The sequence below is a fragment of the Cricetulus griseus genome, chromosome 2, assembly GCF_003668045.3.
Source record: "Cricetulus griseus strain 17A/GY chromosome 2, alternate assembly CriGri-PICRH-1.0, whole genome shotgun sequence".
Classification (NCBI taxonomy): Eukaryota; Metazoa; Chordata; class Mammalia; order Rodentia; family Cricetidae; genus Cricetulus; species Cricetulus griseus.
Genome location: NC_048595.1, coordinates 221685183 through 221697518, shown reverse-complemented (window position 1 = coordinate 221697518; position 12336 = coordinate 221685183). Strand labels below are relative to the sequence as shown.

At 43.3% G+C, this 12336-nt stretch overlaps 1 protein-coding gene across 3 annotated transcripts in view; it reads right to left on the bottom strand.

Annotated features, from left to right (window-relative positions):
• The window catches only part of Ss18 (SS18 subunit of BAF chromatin remodeling complex), a 62425-nt gene extending 50524 nt beyond the window's left edge, over positions 1-11901 (bottom strand). For all 3 annotated transcript variants that reach the window (XM_027404360.2, XM_027404361.2, XM_027404363.2), the window contains exons 1-2: positions 11744-11901; positions 8325-8401 (exon numbers count right to left, since the gene is read on the bottom strand). In XM_027404360.2, the coding sequence (XP_027260161.1) occupies positions 8325-8401; positions 11744-11812 (146 nt within the window). In that variant the 5' untranslated portion in view covers positions 11813-11901. The remainder of the gene's footprint in view (positions 1-8324; positions 8402-11743) is intronic.
• Positions 11902-12336: the final 435 nt, after the last annotated feature.

Below are 12336 nucleotides of genomic sequence, written 5' to 3'. Positions count from 1 at the left end.
CAAGCTTCCTTGCTAAGAACCCTGCGTTTTAGTTCCATTCCTCACATATACCTATTCTGACAAGAGACATACTTTACAAGGGTCCTTGGATAAACAAAGACCAGTAAGTAATTATGATGATTAATTATGTTTTTGAAATTCTTCAAACAACACTGACAGCAAACAGTAGTTGGGACTGTTTCATAATTTTATACAAGTCTTACATAGAACATAACACTATCTTACCCTAGACAAAAATAACCAAAGAACCTTTTTTTCTTTTCTTTTTTGAGACAGGGTTCCTCTGTGTAGCCCTGGCTGTCCTGGAACCCACTCTGTAGTCTATAGATCAGGTTGGCCTCAAACTTAGAGATCTGCTTAAATTCTGGCCTCTGCCTTCTGAGTGCTGCGATTAAAGGAGTACGCCACCATGCCCAGCCCTCAAAAATTTGTTTTCATTTTTATTCATGGTAGTGGGAGAAGTATGAGGGCCTTGAGTTGCAAACAAAGTTGCTTCTCTCCTTCCACCATGTGGGTCCAGGGGGAATCAGACTAAATAAAGCCAGGCTTGGCGATGGCAAGCACTTTTTTCACCTACTGAACAAGCTAGCAGGCCCAAGCAGCCACTTTTAAGTAGGACACACACTGATTTCAAAGACATCTTGAAACCCTCCTTTTTCTTCCCTGAGTTTTAGCATGTTGGTATGATCATCAAGTGTGACTTTCTAGGGACACCAACTATACCACAGCAAATAATAATGCCCAACCTGAAGACTTTGCCTACACAAGACTATAACAAAGCATTGTTATCATGCCGATTAGCCCTAGCCAGCCTTGGAAGGACACTAAGTGCCCCACACTTAATTTGATTGTGTAACAGGAGTTAGAGTAGACCTTTAAAGCCCCTTGTAGCTTTAAGTGTCTATACACACAACACAGCTCAGCTAAATTTTAAAGATATTTTATCCACCTGCTCTCCACATCAAATCTAACTTTTAATTAATTTGAAATGATTTTAAATTTTCAGAAATCTCAGGAATGGGGGAGGGAGGGGACGATGGGATAGCACGGGACCTTTTACAGCTCTCTTCCAGATTTCCAAATAGTACTTTATAGCATTTGTCCTATCATTGTCTAGTGTCTATGCATGCATACTTTTTGCCATAACCATTTAACAGTTAGTTGCAAACATGATACTTCAGTATCAATACCCCCAAACAAGACAGACCTATGTAGTACCCCAAGGACACTAACATCAATCACAGTACCAGAGACCCCATTCCAATGCACCCTTCTGACTGCAAATCCTTTTCCTAACATAAGAAGGGGAAAAGCAAGTTCTTTTTGTTGTTTTGTTTTTGTTGAGACAGGGTCTCAATTTTATAGACCAGGCTGGCCCCAGGCTGACTACCAGGGATCAGACTAGGCTCTAACTCAGCAATCTTTTCTTACTTTGGGACAGAGTTCTGTCTGGATAGTAACCTGCTCACCTCAATCTCCAGCATGTTGAGACTATAGGTAGATACCAATCAACCAGGGTAATAAGAACTCTGGAGTAAAATTGCAGTAATAAAAATAAGTAATATTCATCAAAAAGCTTACTCTAAGACCAAACAACTATAAAAAAGTGATTTACAAATACTTGTTTATATTTTTTCTACATCTCTTCTGAGTTTGTAAGTAAGTCATCTACAATGGAATTAAAATAAAACAACAAAAAACCCACAGAATCTAAACTCAGCTCAAACTACAGAATGAAAGTAAGAACGTTTTCCTGAGACCTTTCATTTTTCTAGTCTATAAATACCATGCCTTCTAAGTCTGCACTCGTCTACACTCAGTCAACAGTGGAGTGGGTCACCCAGTGATTCCACAATACCCTGCCAAGCAGCACCATGCCACCTTAGCCTGTGCAATGCGCTCTATGATGTTTACACGATGACAAAACTGGCCAACAGTGCCTTTTATTGGTGTCCCTATCTTTAAATGTTAACTGAATCTTGTTAACACAAGAAAGCTGAATATATAAGCTAATGGGAGATTACCAAACACATTCAACATCTTTTAGTTTTGTTTTGGGGTTTTTGGAAACAGGGTTTCTCTGCAGCTTTGGAGTCTGTCCTGGAACTTATTCTGTTCTGTAGACCAGGCTAGCCTCAAACTCACAGAGTGAGCCTCCTGAGTGTTGGGATCAAAGGTGTGTGCCACCACTGCCCAGCCATAGTCACCATCTTATATATTACAATGGTAACTGGTAAAAGCTAGCCAAAGTTACAAGATCCATCAAAATCTTCCGTTTGATGAATGTCCAGTTCTAACAAGTTCTGACAGATACTTACAAATGTTTATGGTCACGATTAAAAGAGAGCTCAGCTTCCAAAGACTCCACTAAAAGCTACAACATATCACCTTGCATAAGGCAAAATAGCCACTCAAGTTTATTAATTAAAAATTAATATGAACCAGGCAGTAGTGGCTCATGCCTTTAATCCCAGCACTTGGGAGGCAGAGGCAGGTGGATCTCTGTGAGTTTGATGTCAGTCTGGTCTACAGCCGAGGCTACACAGAGAAACCCTGTCTCAAAAATAAATAAATAAATAATCTGAGAAGCTTAGATTTAATTTAAAATAACTTATTGGATGATGCTACAGTTTATAGAATAAAAGTTACCTTAGTAAACAGTAATTTAAACTAAAATTCTATTCAATGATGACAAATATTTTTGGCATTAAAATTTACCAAACACTGAAATAGTTTTATCCATCCTAAAATACCAAAAAGAGACTGCTGATTAAAGCAAAATCTAGACCAATTTAGAAAACATGCACACCACATATAAGGAAGCACTAAGTCTCAAACATGTGATAAATGTTGTAAGGAACATGAGCCTATGCCCACCAGGCTTCAGACCACAGACACAAAGAATACATAGCTTGTGTCTTCTGATAACCACAGCCACAGCCAGCCACATACAGGAACCAACCACCACTGAGATTCTGTCTGGGAAGGATGGGTTCACTGTCTTGTTTTAAATGCATTTTCTCTCATGTTTTTTACAAGGTTTAAATTGTCAATGGTTAGAACACAGTAAGGGTTTGCTTGGTTTACTTTTTTTTTTTTAAATAGGGTCTCATTATATGGTCTAGGGTGGCCTTGAACTCATGACAATCCTCCTGCCTCGGCCTTCTGTGTTCCAAGTTCATGTTTTCTTTCACAATGGGGTTGAGGGATTCACTGCATTACTTAGGACAGCCTGTGGGTTATTTACTAGATCAAGGGCAGCTTCCCAATGTTACACACCACTGAGGACAAGGACTCAGCACCTTCCAGCTGAGGTTCTCCCAGCACCACCCTAGAAAGAGTGGCCTCAAAAGAGCCTCTAACCCACGAAGGAAGAAAGCTATTTTTAATCTAAGAAGTTGTATTCAAATGAAACATTTAATCCAAGTCAGACTATCAATTCCCAGATAGTTGACATTTACTACTGTTTCTCTACATTTTCTTTTTACTTCCACCATAAGGAAACAGGAACATTTGTCAGGGTTGGGAGCAGGAGATTTTTTTCTTTATTCACAAACTGCACTGACAACTTGAGAAAGAATGAATACCAAAAGAACAGTCAAAAGGAAGGTAAACCGGTCAAAGCAGGGCTGGCAGCTCAGACCTGTTGATTAAGCTCCTCTGAGTTTGAAACCGAAGGAACACACACGCACACGCACACGCACGCGCACGCGCACACGCACACGCGTACACACACCCCACATGTCACACCACACACACTATACACACACTATACACACACTATACACACACACACACACACACACACACACACACACACACACACACACACACAAAGACATGAAAGCAGGGGACTTGCCAGGAAGAAGTGTTTGGTAGACAGGGGTAAGAGAGCATAACAAGAGAGTATCACCCTACATTATTATAGGGATGAAATTGTGAAATACATGAACTTGAAAAACATAAAATTCCAAACCATAGAATTCAGGGCAGCCCTACATGACATAGCAAAGCCCCTCTGATTAAAGGTGGGAGTTGTAAGAAAGTGTAAAATGTGACTTTCTATCTTAAATCAAACAGAGGTGAGATAGTTCTACAATGTCTATCTCCATGTGCAGAGGAAGACGTGCATGATGAAAATACACATGACAAAGCTTCGAATATAAACAAAACAGTATCAACTATTGACTCGGGCTGGAAAAGCTGGTTTCAGCTGAGAACACCTTGCTACCCATAACACTGGCCATACATGAAAACGAAACCTGTCCTACACCATAAAATCCTTCAGCTCCACAATGTTCTTAAAAGCCTTAGGTGAAAAACTCACTCCAGTAGTGCCTCCATGCCTAGCTTCAGGGGGTGATCTCATAACTGAAGATTATTCACAGCAAAACCATAGAAATAGATCCACTACTTTTTAAAAATAAAATTTCAAATATAAACAGACAAAATCTATTGAAGAAACAAAATACATAAATGGAAATGGTCATACAAAATGCAAAATGTGAAAGTCATTAGGAAAGAAGACAATCTGATAACAAAAGTTTGGTTTCTACATTTCAGCCTATATATGTGAACAAATAAAACAACTGCCAATCTGGTCTTAGAGAAATGGATGATTCCAGACTTGTAAAAGAAGAAATACGAGGTAAAACTAAAATATTTCAAAGTACATGAAAATAGAATGCTCAAAAATTAGAGTAAGAGGCTGGGTGGTGGGTGGTTCATGCCTTTAATCCCAGCAGTCAGGAGACAGAGATAACAGATCTTGGTGAGTTCCAAGCCATCCTGGTCTACAGAGTGAGTTCCAGGACAGTCAGAGCTACAGAGAGAAACCCTGTTGGAAAGAGGGAAGAAAGGAAGAAGGAAGAGAGGAGAGGGAGGGAAGGAGGGAGAGAAGGAAGGAAGGAAGGAAGGAAGGAAGGAAGGAAGGAAGGAAGGAAAAGATGTCAAAGCTAGACAGAAAAACTCCCGGTAGTCAAATCTAGGATAACCCAAGAAAGAAAAGTATCAGAGTAGCACATGAGGTTAAGAATACAGTAGGAATGTATAAATCCATTTAAATATAAAGACCTGAAATAATGAATAGAAGAAAAGGGTGGAAGATGACTTCCTCACAGCAGAATTCCAAATAAGTTTAGGAGTGAAGGATCTGGCCATTATTTGACAACCACAATAGTAACAACCACTGGAGGCTAAAACATTAGTGGATACTGAAGCTGGTATGTTGAAGTAAAATGAGAACAGGTACATGTATGCTTCAAGGTGTCTGCCTAGTGTTATGCATGACAAAGAGGAAAGATTAACTCGGGGAGAAAACAGCAGGCACCAGCTTAAGGCAGCAGGTCAAAGCTACCACCAGCACTGATCAAGCTGCTGCTGCTCAACTAGGATAGTCAGGAGAACATCACTTTACAATTGTGACACCAATGCCATAGGGCATCGTGTCAACTTCTGTATGCAGAAACATGCAAGGGTCCTAAGTGAGGAGCATCCCACACAATAACTGCATTCTGCAACAACAGAAACACCATGAACACTGAGTCTGAGGAGCACCTGAAGATATAAAGTATACCACAAGACATACCCAGTAAATGCAAAATATGACCCACTTCGGGATCTGAAAAGAACACACTAATGGGACAACTGGCAAAACCTGAAAATGCTGGAGGTGACAGTACTGCATCAGTCACTTCAATAATTTATACTCAAGCAATGTAAGAAGGCACGCCCAACTTTAGGGAAAACTGGCTTCCTAAAAGTAAGCGAATTGTATCTGCACTCACTCTCAAATGTCTATGTAACAAAGAGCACTTTGCACTAATTTGTTACCATCTGAAGAATCCCAGTAAAGGACATGCAGTAATTTCTATTACTATCATTGAGCCTTTTTCATTAAGTAGGAAATGCTTTGAAACTGGTAGTTTTTACCAATCAGATATACAGAATTTTGTAAAAGATGCTCAATATCTACTGATGGCAGTGGTGGGTGGACACCAGGACAGGGTGAAATAAGCAAGGACATTTTTAGCAGGTTAGTTTGTCAATGAAGCACAGTCTGTGACTTAATGATCCATTTAAAAGCTGCAGCCTAGGACTAGATACAGTCAGCCACTCAGCGGGGACAGCACTTGCCAAACAGAAACAAGATCCTAAACTTGATCCTTGCTCAACAAGAAAGAAAAAAGGGAAAACCATCACCTTTATAAACACTAGACTAAGCCGGGCAGTGGTAGCGCACGCCTTTAGTCCCAGCACTCGGGAGGCAGAGGCAGGCAGATCTCTGTGAGTTCCATACCAGCCTGGTCTACAAGAGCTCGTTCAAGAACCGCCTCCAAAGCCACAAAGAAACCCTGTCTTGAAAAACAAAAATAAATAAATAAATAAATAAACACTAGACTATCAGAATTTATATGTACACTAACATAAATACAAAGAAAAGGATGTAAGATCATGGAATTAAGAGATAACTACCAAATTTTTCTAATACTGAACACAAGGGTTTTTTTGTTTTGTTTTGTTTTTCAAGACAGGGTTTCTCTGTAGGTTTGGAGCCTGTTCTGAAACTCTCTTTGAAGACCAGGCTGCCCTCAAACTCAGAGATCCGCCTGCCTCTGCCTCCCGAGTGCTGGGATTCAAGGTGTGCGCCACCACCACCTGGCTAACACAAGGTTTTTATTTTTAAAATAATTTAAATGGAGGGAAAGAGAGACCTATAATTCAGGGGTAGAGTGTGTCAGTGGAGGACACGAGCCCAACAAAGACGAAAAAGCAAATCCCAAGAGCAAGCCAATGAGACCTCAAGGAAAGGATTGGCCCCAAAATATGGCTGAGTGAAGTATTCTCAAAACTGTGTTCTGCAGTGCAGCAGTCACTGAACACAGTAAATGACACACAGCTCAGGATGGAAACAGCTCTCTCGATGCTTTGCTGTAAGGTATATATCAAGGTATCAGTGTTTTATAAACAATGAGCAGTGTTTTGTAAACACTGTAAATAAAGCACACTCATGTCACTTCTTTTTTGTTTATGGCATCCACTAGAAAATGTGGTTTATATTTCCATGTATCTGCTGGACACTACCACTCTGAACACTTGACAAAATAGACAATTCTACCACATCCGATATTCATTTGATACCTTTTGGGATTCTGTTGTTTTAAGACAGGGTCCTGAGATGTGATTCAGGAATCTAGAATTTGCCTGCCTTAGCCTTGAAGACGCTGGGATTCCCTGGCCATGCCCACTTTCACATCTGAGTCTATTAGGGTCTATCACTTACCTCAGAGAGATCACTTTAAAATGAAAGTTTGGTCCTTGTAAGTGACAATCAGTTCTCTAGGACATAGTTTTGCCCTCGCAATTAATGTCTACAGAATTAACTAAATACAGTACATACATTAAGATTTTGCTTTTCTTTTCTTTGTGTTTTGAAACAGGGTTTTTCTGTATAGTCCTGGCTGTCCTGGAACTTGCTGTTGACTAGGCTGGCCTCAAACTCAAAGATCCACCTACCTCTGCCTCCTGAGTGCTCGGATTAAAGGTCTATGCCACGACCGCCAAGCTAAGATTTTACTATTCTATAGATGAGGCTCTGTACAAGTTTAAAGTCATTATTATAAAATATAGGGTAAGAAAAGAAAAAGACACCTACCTCCCACCACAAAAGGCTTTTCTTTTGTAAAACAATCATTTAAACACAAAGCTATATATTCAGATGCAGTTTCATGAATGAAGAACTGGAAACAACGCAAATGACAGAGCACAATGGAAGATCATCTGGCATTATATGGAATGCAAGTGCATCGATCAACCTTGAAAACATCATGCAGTGTAAAAAGTCAATCAGAGCCGGGTGCTTGGCACACCCCCATAAAGTGCACTAGACAGGCAGAGACAGGAGTTTGGTGACAGCTAGACTACATGAGACCCTATTTCAAAAAGTACAGGAGGAGAGAAGTCAGTCAAGACAGACCACACATTGTTGGAATCCATTTACATAAAAGGTTCCCAATAGTTCCAGTCTATACTATTAGATGGTGGTGCACTTCTTTAATCCCAGCACTCGGGAGGTAGAGGCAGGTGGATCTCTGAGTTCAAGGCCAGCCTAGTCTACAGAGTGAGTTCCAGGGCAGCTGGGCTACACAGAGAAACCCTGTCTCAAAAAAATTCTCAGTAATGGCCAATAGACACACTTCTCTTTGGGGAGATGAAAATTTCCTCAAACTGACTGAGGTGACAATATTACAAATAAAATTTAAAACTGTTGTTCAAAAGAAAATTAAAACAACACGCAGATACAAGGAGCTTCTGTTGGGTCTTACTGGGAGCACTCAGATGCTTTTCCCTTGTTCTGATAGTCCATTATACACTGAATAAGATGGTTATTTTCATCCAGCATCTGAAATGAAAACAAGAAAAAGCTTATTGTAAATCTTGTGCATACAGTAAGATGAAAAACTAAGAAATGTATGAATATAACATACAGAAGAACCTCAAAGCCATCATTACAGATTGCAAATCATTCAAGTGAACATGGAAAACAACACCCCCTTAGGATTACTTTCTATTTGTTTCTACCTTCTGCTACAAAATATTTTAACATTCATAGTAATAAGAACTCATGAGATTGAATTAACTTAGTTAAAGTTTTTCATTACTGTTAAAATGTACAAATCACTTATAAAATATGCTATACATGATTCATATAGATAATTCTACAACAACTGATTTTTTGTAATTTGGATTTTTCTAGAAATGTCACATCTACATGGAAATGGAACCTACTGGGGTCTTCTGTTAATACACAGATTATAACTTGAGACACAAAAAATCCTTTACTTTGTATATTTGAAATGGTATCACATTTAATCAGTTATGTTTAATACCTATTTCAATTACTCTTCTTCTTGAAACCCAGAAGGGAAACTTATTGTCCCTTTTCCTTTTCACTTATTTTTTTTTTAGCATTAGTGTGTGTTCATTCTCTCTCTCTCTCTCTCTCTCTCTCTCTCTCTCTCTCTCTCTCTCTCTCTCTCCCTCCCTCTCTCTCTCTCTCTCCTCTCTCTCCTCTCTCTCTCTCTCTCTCTCTCTCTCTCTCTCTCTCTCTCTCTCTCTCTCTCTCTCTCTCTCTCTCTCTCTCACACACACACACACACACCCCTGAGTGCCCACCAGGTGCATGTGAGATCAGAGGACAACTCTGTGGCATTGGTTCTCTCCTTGAACCACAATGAGCCATCCTCCAGGCCCATGTTTTTGTTTTTGAATACAAAAACATTTAATTACCTATGCTATCTGTAACTACAATTTCCACTAGCTGAAAGTTGAGTCCCAATTGGTTCTGGAGCATTCTAATGCTTTGTAGGATGAAGGGAAAAAAATCTGTCCTTACCCAGACTGAAATACACACATCAATACAGCTGCCTAGGGACTTGAAGTAACTTCTTTTCTAACTGTATAATTTGTGATTCTCCAAAACAACACATAACAGTGTTCTCTATACATTTATTATATTTAATAGAATTTGAGTTTATAATATAAAATAAGGTATCTCAGAAAGTCTAAAAAACATAAGATACACTAGGCAGTGGTAGTACATGCCTTTAATCCCAGTGGTCAGAAGGCAGAGGCAGAGGCAGAAGCAGAGGCAGAGGCAGGCCGATCTCTGTGAGTTCCAGACCAGCCTGATCTACAGAGGTATTCAAGGACAACTAGCTCTGTTACACAGAGAAACCCTGTCTCAAAAAAAAACGAAACAAAACAAAACCTATAAGATACATAAATTATCATCTTATCATGGTAATAATCTAAGCAACCGTGGCTCTGAGGGTTAAATAATTCACCTCTACCAATGGTGCCTAACAAAGAAACCCACAGAAGACTGTTTTAGTGCCAGCATGCTGTCTCTAGCACGCCACCTAAGTTTGTAGGAGCTTTAAGATCAGGGTACTGCTGATCCTGAACCCACCTTTCATGATTTCATGAATAATCAGACGACAACACCAAAACCACCATCTCAATCATTCAATGTGATTTACAGTTAAAAACAAAGATCAATTGCTATTAATTGATATTTCCTGCACATTTATCATAATCTTCCATTACTAAGGGCAAACACTTCTCTAAGGTGTGCTTCATAAATATGATCACTAGATACCAAGAATATTTTTTTTTCTTTTTGAGACAGGGTTTCTCTGGCTGTCCTGGAACTCATTAAGTAGACCTGGCTGGCCTCAAATCCAGAGATCCATCAGCCTCTGCCTCCTGAGTGCCATCAGTTCAATACTCAAACCAAGGAAAGCATGACACATTAAACCACCCCAACCATCTGTCTGTCTCCCATCTAATACCAATGTCTGACACTGCAAACAAAACTTAAGCTGAAATACAGTTTTGAGAACTGGAGAGATGGCCCAGAGGGAGGACAAGAGCACTAAATACTCTTGCTGAAGTTTGGTTCCCAGTACCCACAATGCGACTCAAAACTGGCTGTTAACTCCGGTTCCAAACAATCTGATGCACATCACACACACACACACACACACACACACACACACACACACACACACACACTAAAGTTTTAGTCCATTTTTTCACTTCTCATCTGAGAATGAAAAATAACAAGTTAGCACCTTCTAGACCACTCGCGATAAATACCTAATAAGACACATAAGGAAAAACTCTACCGAGAAAAAAGAAAACGACACTTTCTAGAGTTCAAAAAGAAAGCGCCAATCTCTACAGAAACACTTCCTGCACGTGTGTAAGGAGACTGTTCAGCAGGCTACCACTAGAGAAAACAACTGCGTTTCCAGGCACTGCCAGGAGGGTTTCTTCAAAGAAAATAAAGCAACAGTTGGGCAAATGTCAAACGCCACACTACCAAGACCCTGACAGTAAACAGAACCCAGTGGCCATTAACCCACAAGTTTTCAAGGGTGTCCTGATTGGTACTACGAGTTGACTTTCTCTCCTAAACCTTGCTCCGGGGCAGGGAACAAGATGGAAATACTCCAGGCAAACTGTTAAACTTAACAAGCGACTTTTCAAAGTCTACCAAGCTGAGAACGAGAACAGTGCCTTGCTCTTAGACTCAGGCTCGGGGGATAATAAAGAACCTTTGTGTCCCCAGTTGGCAGTCCCAGGGCGGCGACTGGGGTGGCACTCTCCTCTAAGGACGCAGCTCCCAGCGCTTCTACCCTGACTCAATGCAAACGGCCCGCCCGTCGGTGTAGACGGCCTTAGACGGCCAACTCGGGGCGGCGGGGAGCAGGTTCGCCCTCCCGAACCACAGCGCCTGCCCTGCGCGCTCAGACGCATCTACGAGGAGCAGAGGGAGACGGATCGCGGGTGCTGCTCTGCGAATCCCCGTGCCCACTGGGTCCTTCCCCGCCTGACCCGAGCCTCTGCGGAAGGTTCCCAAGTTCTCCCGGGAGGGCCTCAACTCCGAGGAGTTTGCGGCGCAACACTCCGGGCTCCCGCTTCCGCGAGCGGGGTCCCGGCGGGGCGGGGCGACGCGGGAGTCTCGCGGGCCGCTCCCCTCCCGGCCCCGCCGAGCGCACGCACGCACCCCGCGGCGCGAGGCCACCCGGCCCGCGGGGAAACCGGGCGGCGGTTGCCGGCGCTTTTGTGCGGGCAGAGCAGGCGCCAAAGGGCTCCGCTGGCTTCCCGGCGCCCGCCCCCACCACCGCCGGGCCGCTCCCCCGCCTCGGCCCGCGCTCGGGCGCCTCTCCGAGCTCACCTTCTGGATGGCGGCGGGCGTGATCTCCCCCTTGCCCCGCTGCCTCGGGGCTGCGAACGCCACGGACATGTTGCCACCGAGCCCGCGATCGGCTAGTCCGGAGCGCTCCGGGGGCCACGGAGCTGGGGGCTCGGCGCCCGCCTCCCGGGCAGGTCCACCTCACCGCGCGCGGTGGGGGAGGACGCTCCGGGCCCGCGACCATCGCCGACACCGTCGGGCTGTGCGCGGAGCTGCCGCTCCCAGCCAGGCGTCTGGAAAGTTACTCGCTGCCAGGACGGCTGGAGCCCCGCGCCCGGTCGCCCCCCGCTCGGCTGTCTGTCCTCGCACGCTGTCGGGCTGCACCCCCGCATCCGCGCTCTGATGGTAGCGCCGCGCCGACCGCCTCCGCCCGGACGCTCAGGAAATGGTCCCGCCGCGGCGGGAGGGAGCCGCCCGGCCGCGCTGTCACAGGAAACGCGGGGCCCGCCCGCCAAACTGTCCCCAACTGCGCCCGCGACCCTCTGGGGAAGAGCGGCCGTCCTGGGTCTCCCGGGCTGCCGCCGAGAGGGAAAAGGGACAACTGGGACCCAGAAGCGTCTGCCGGCTCAGCACCG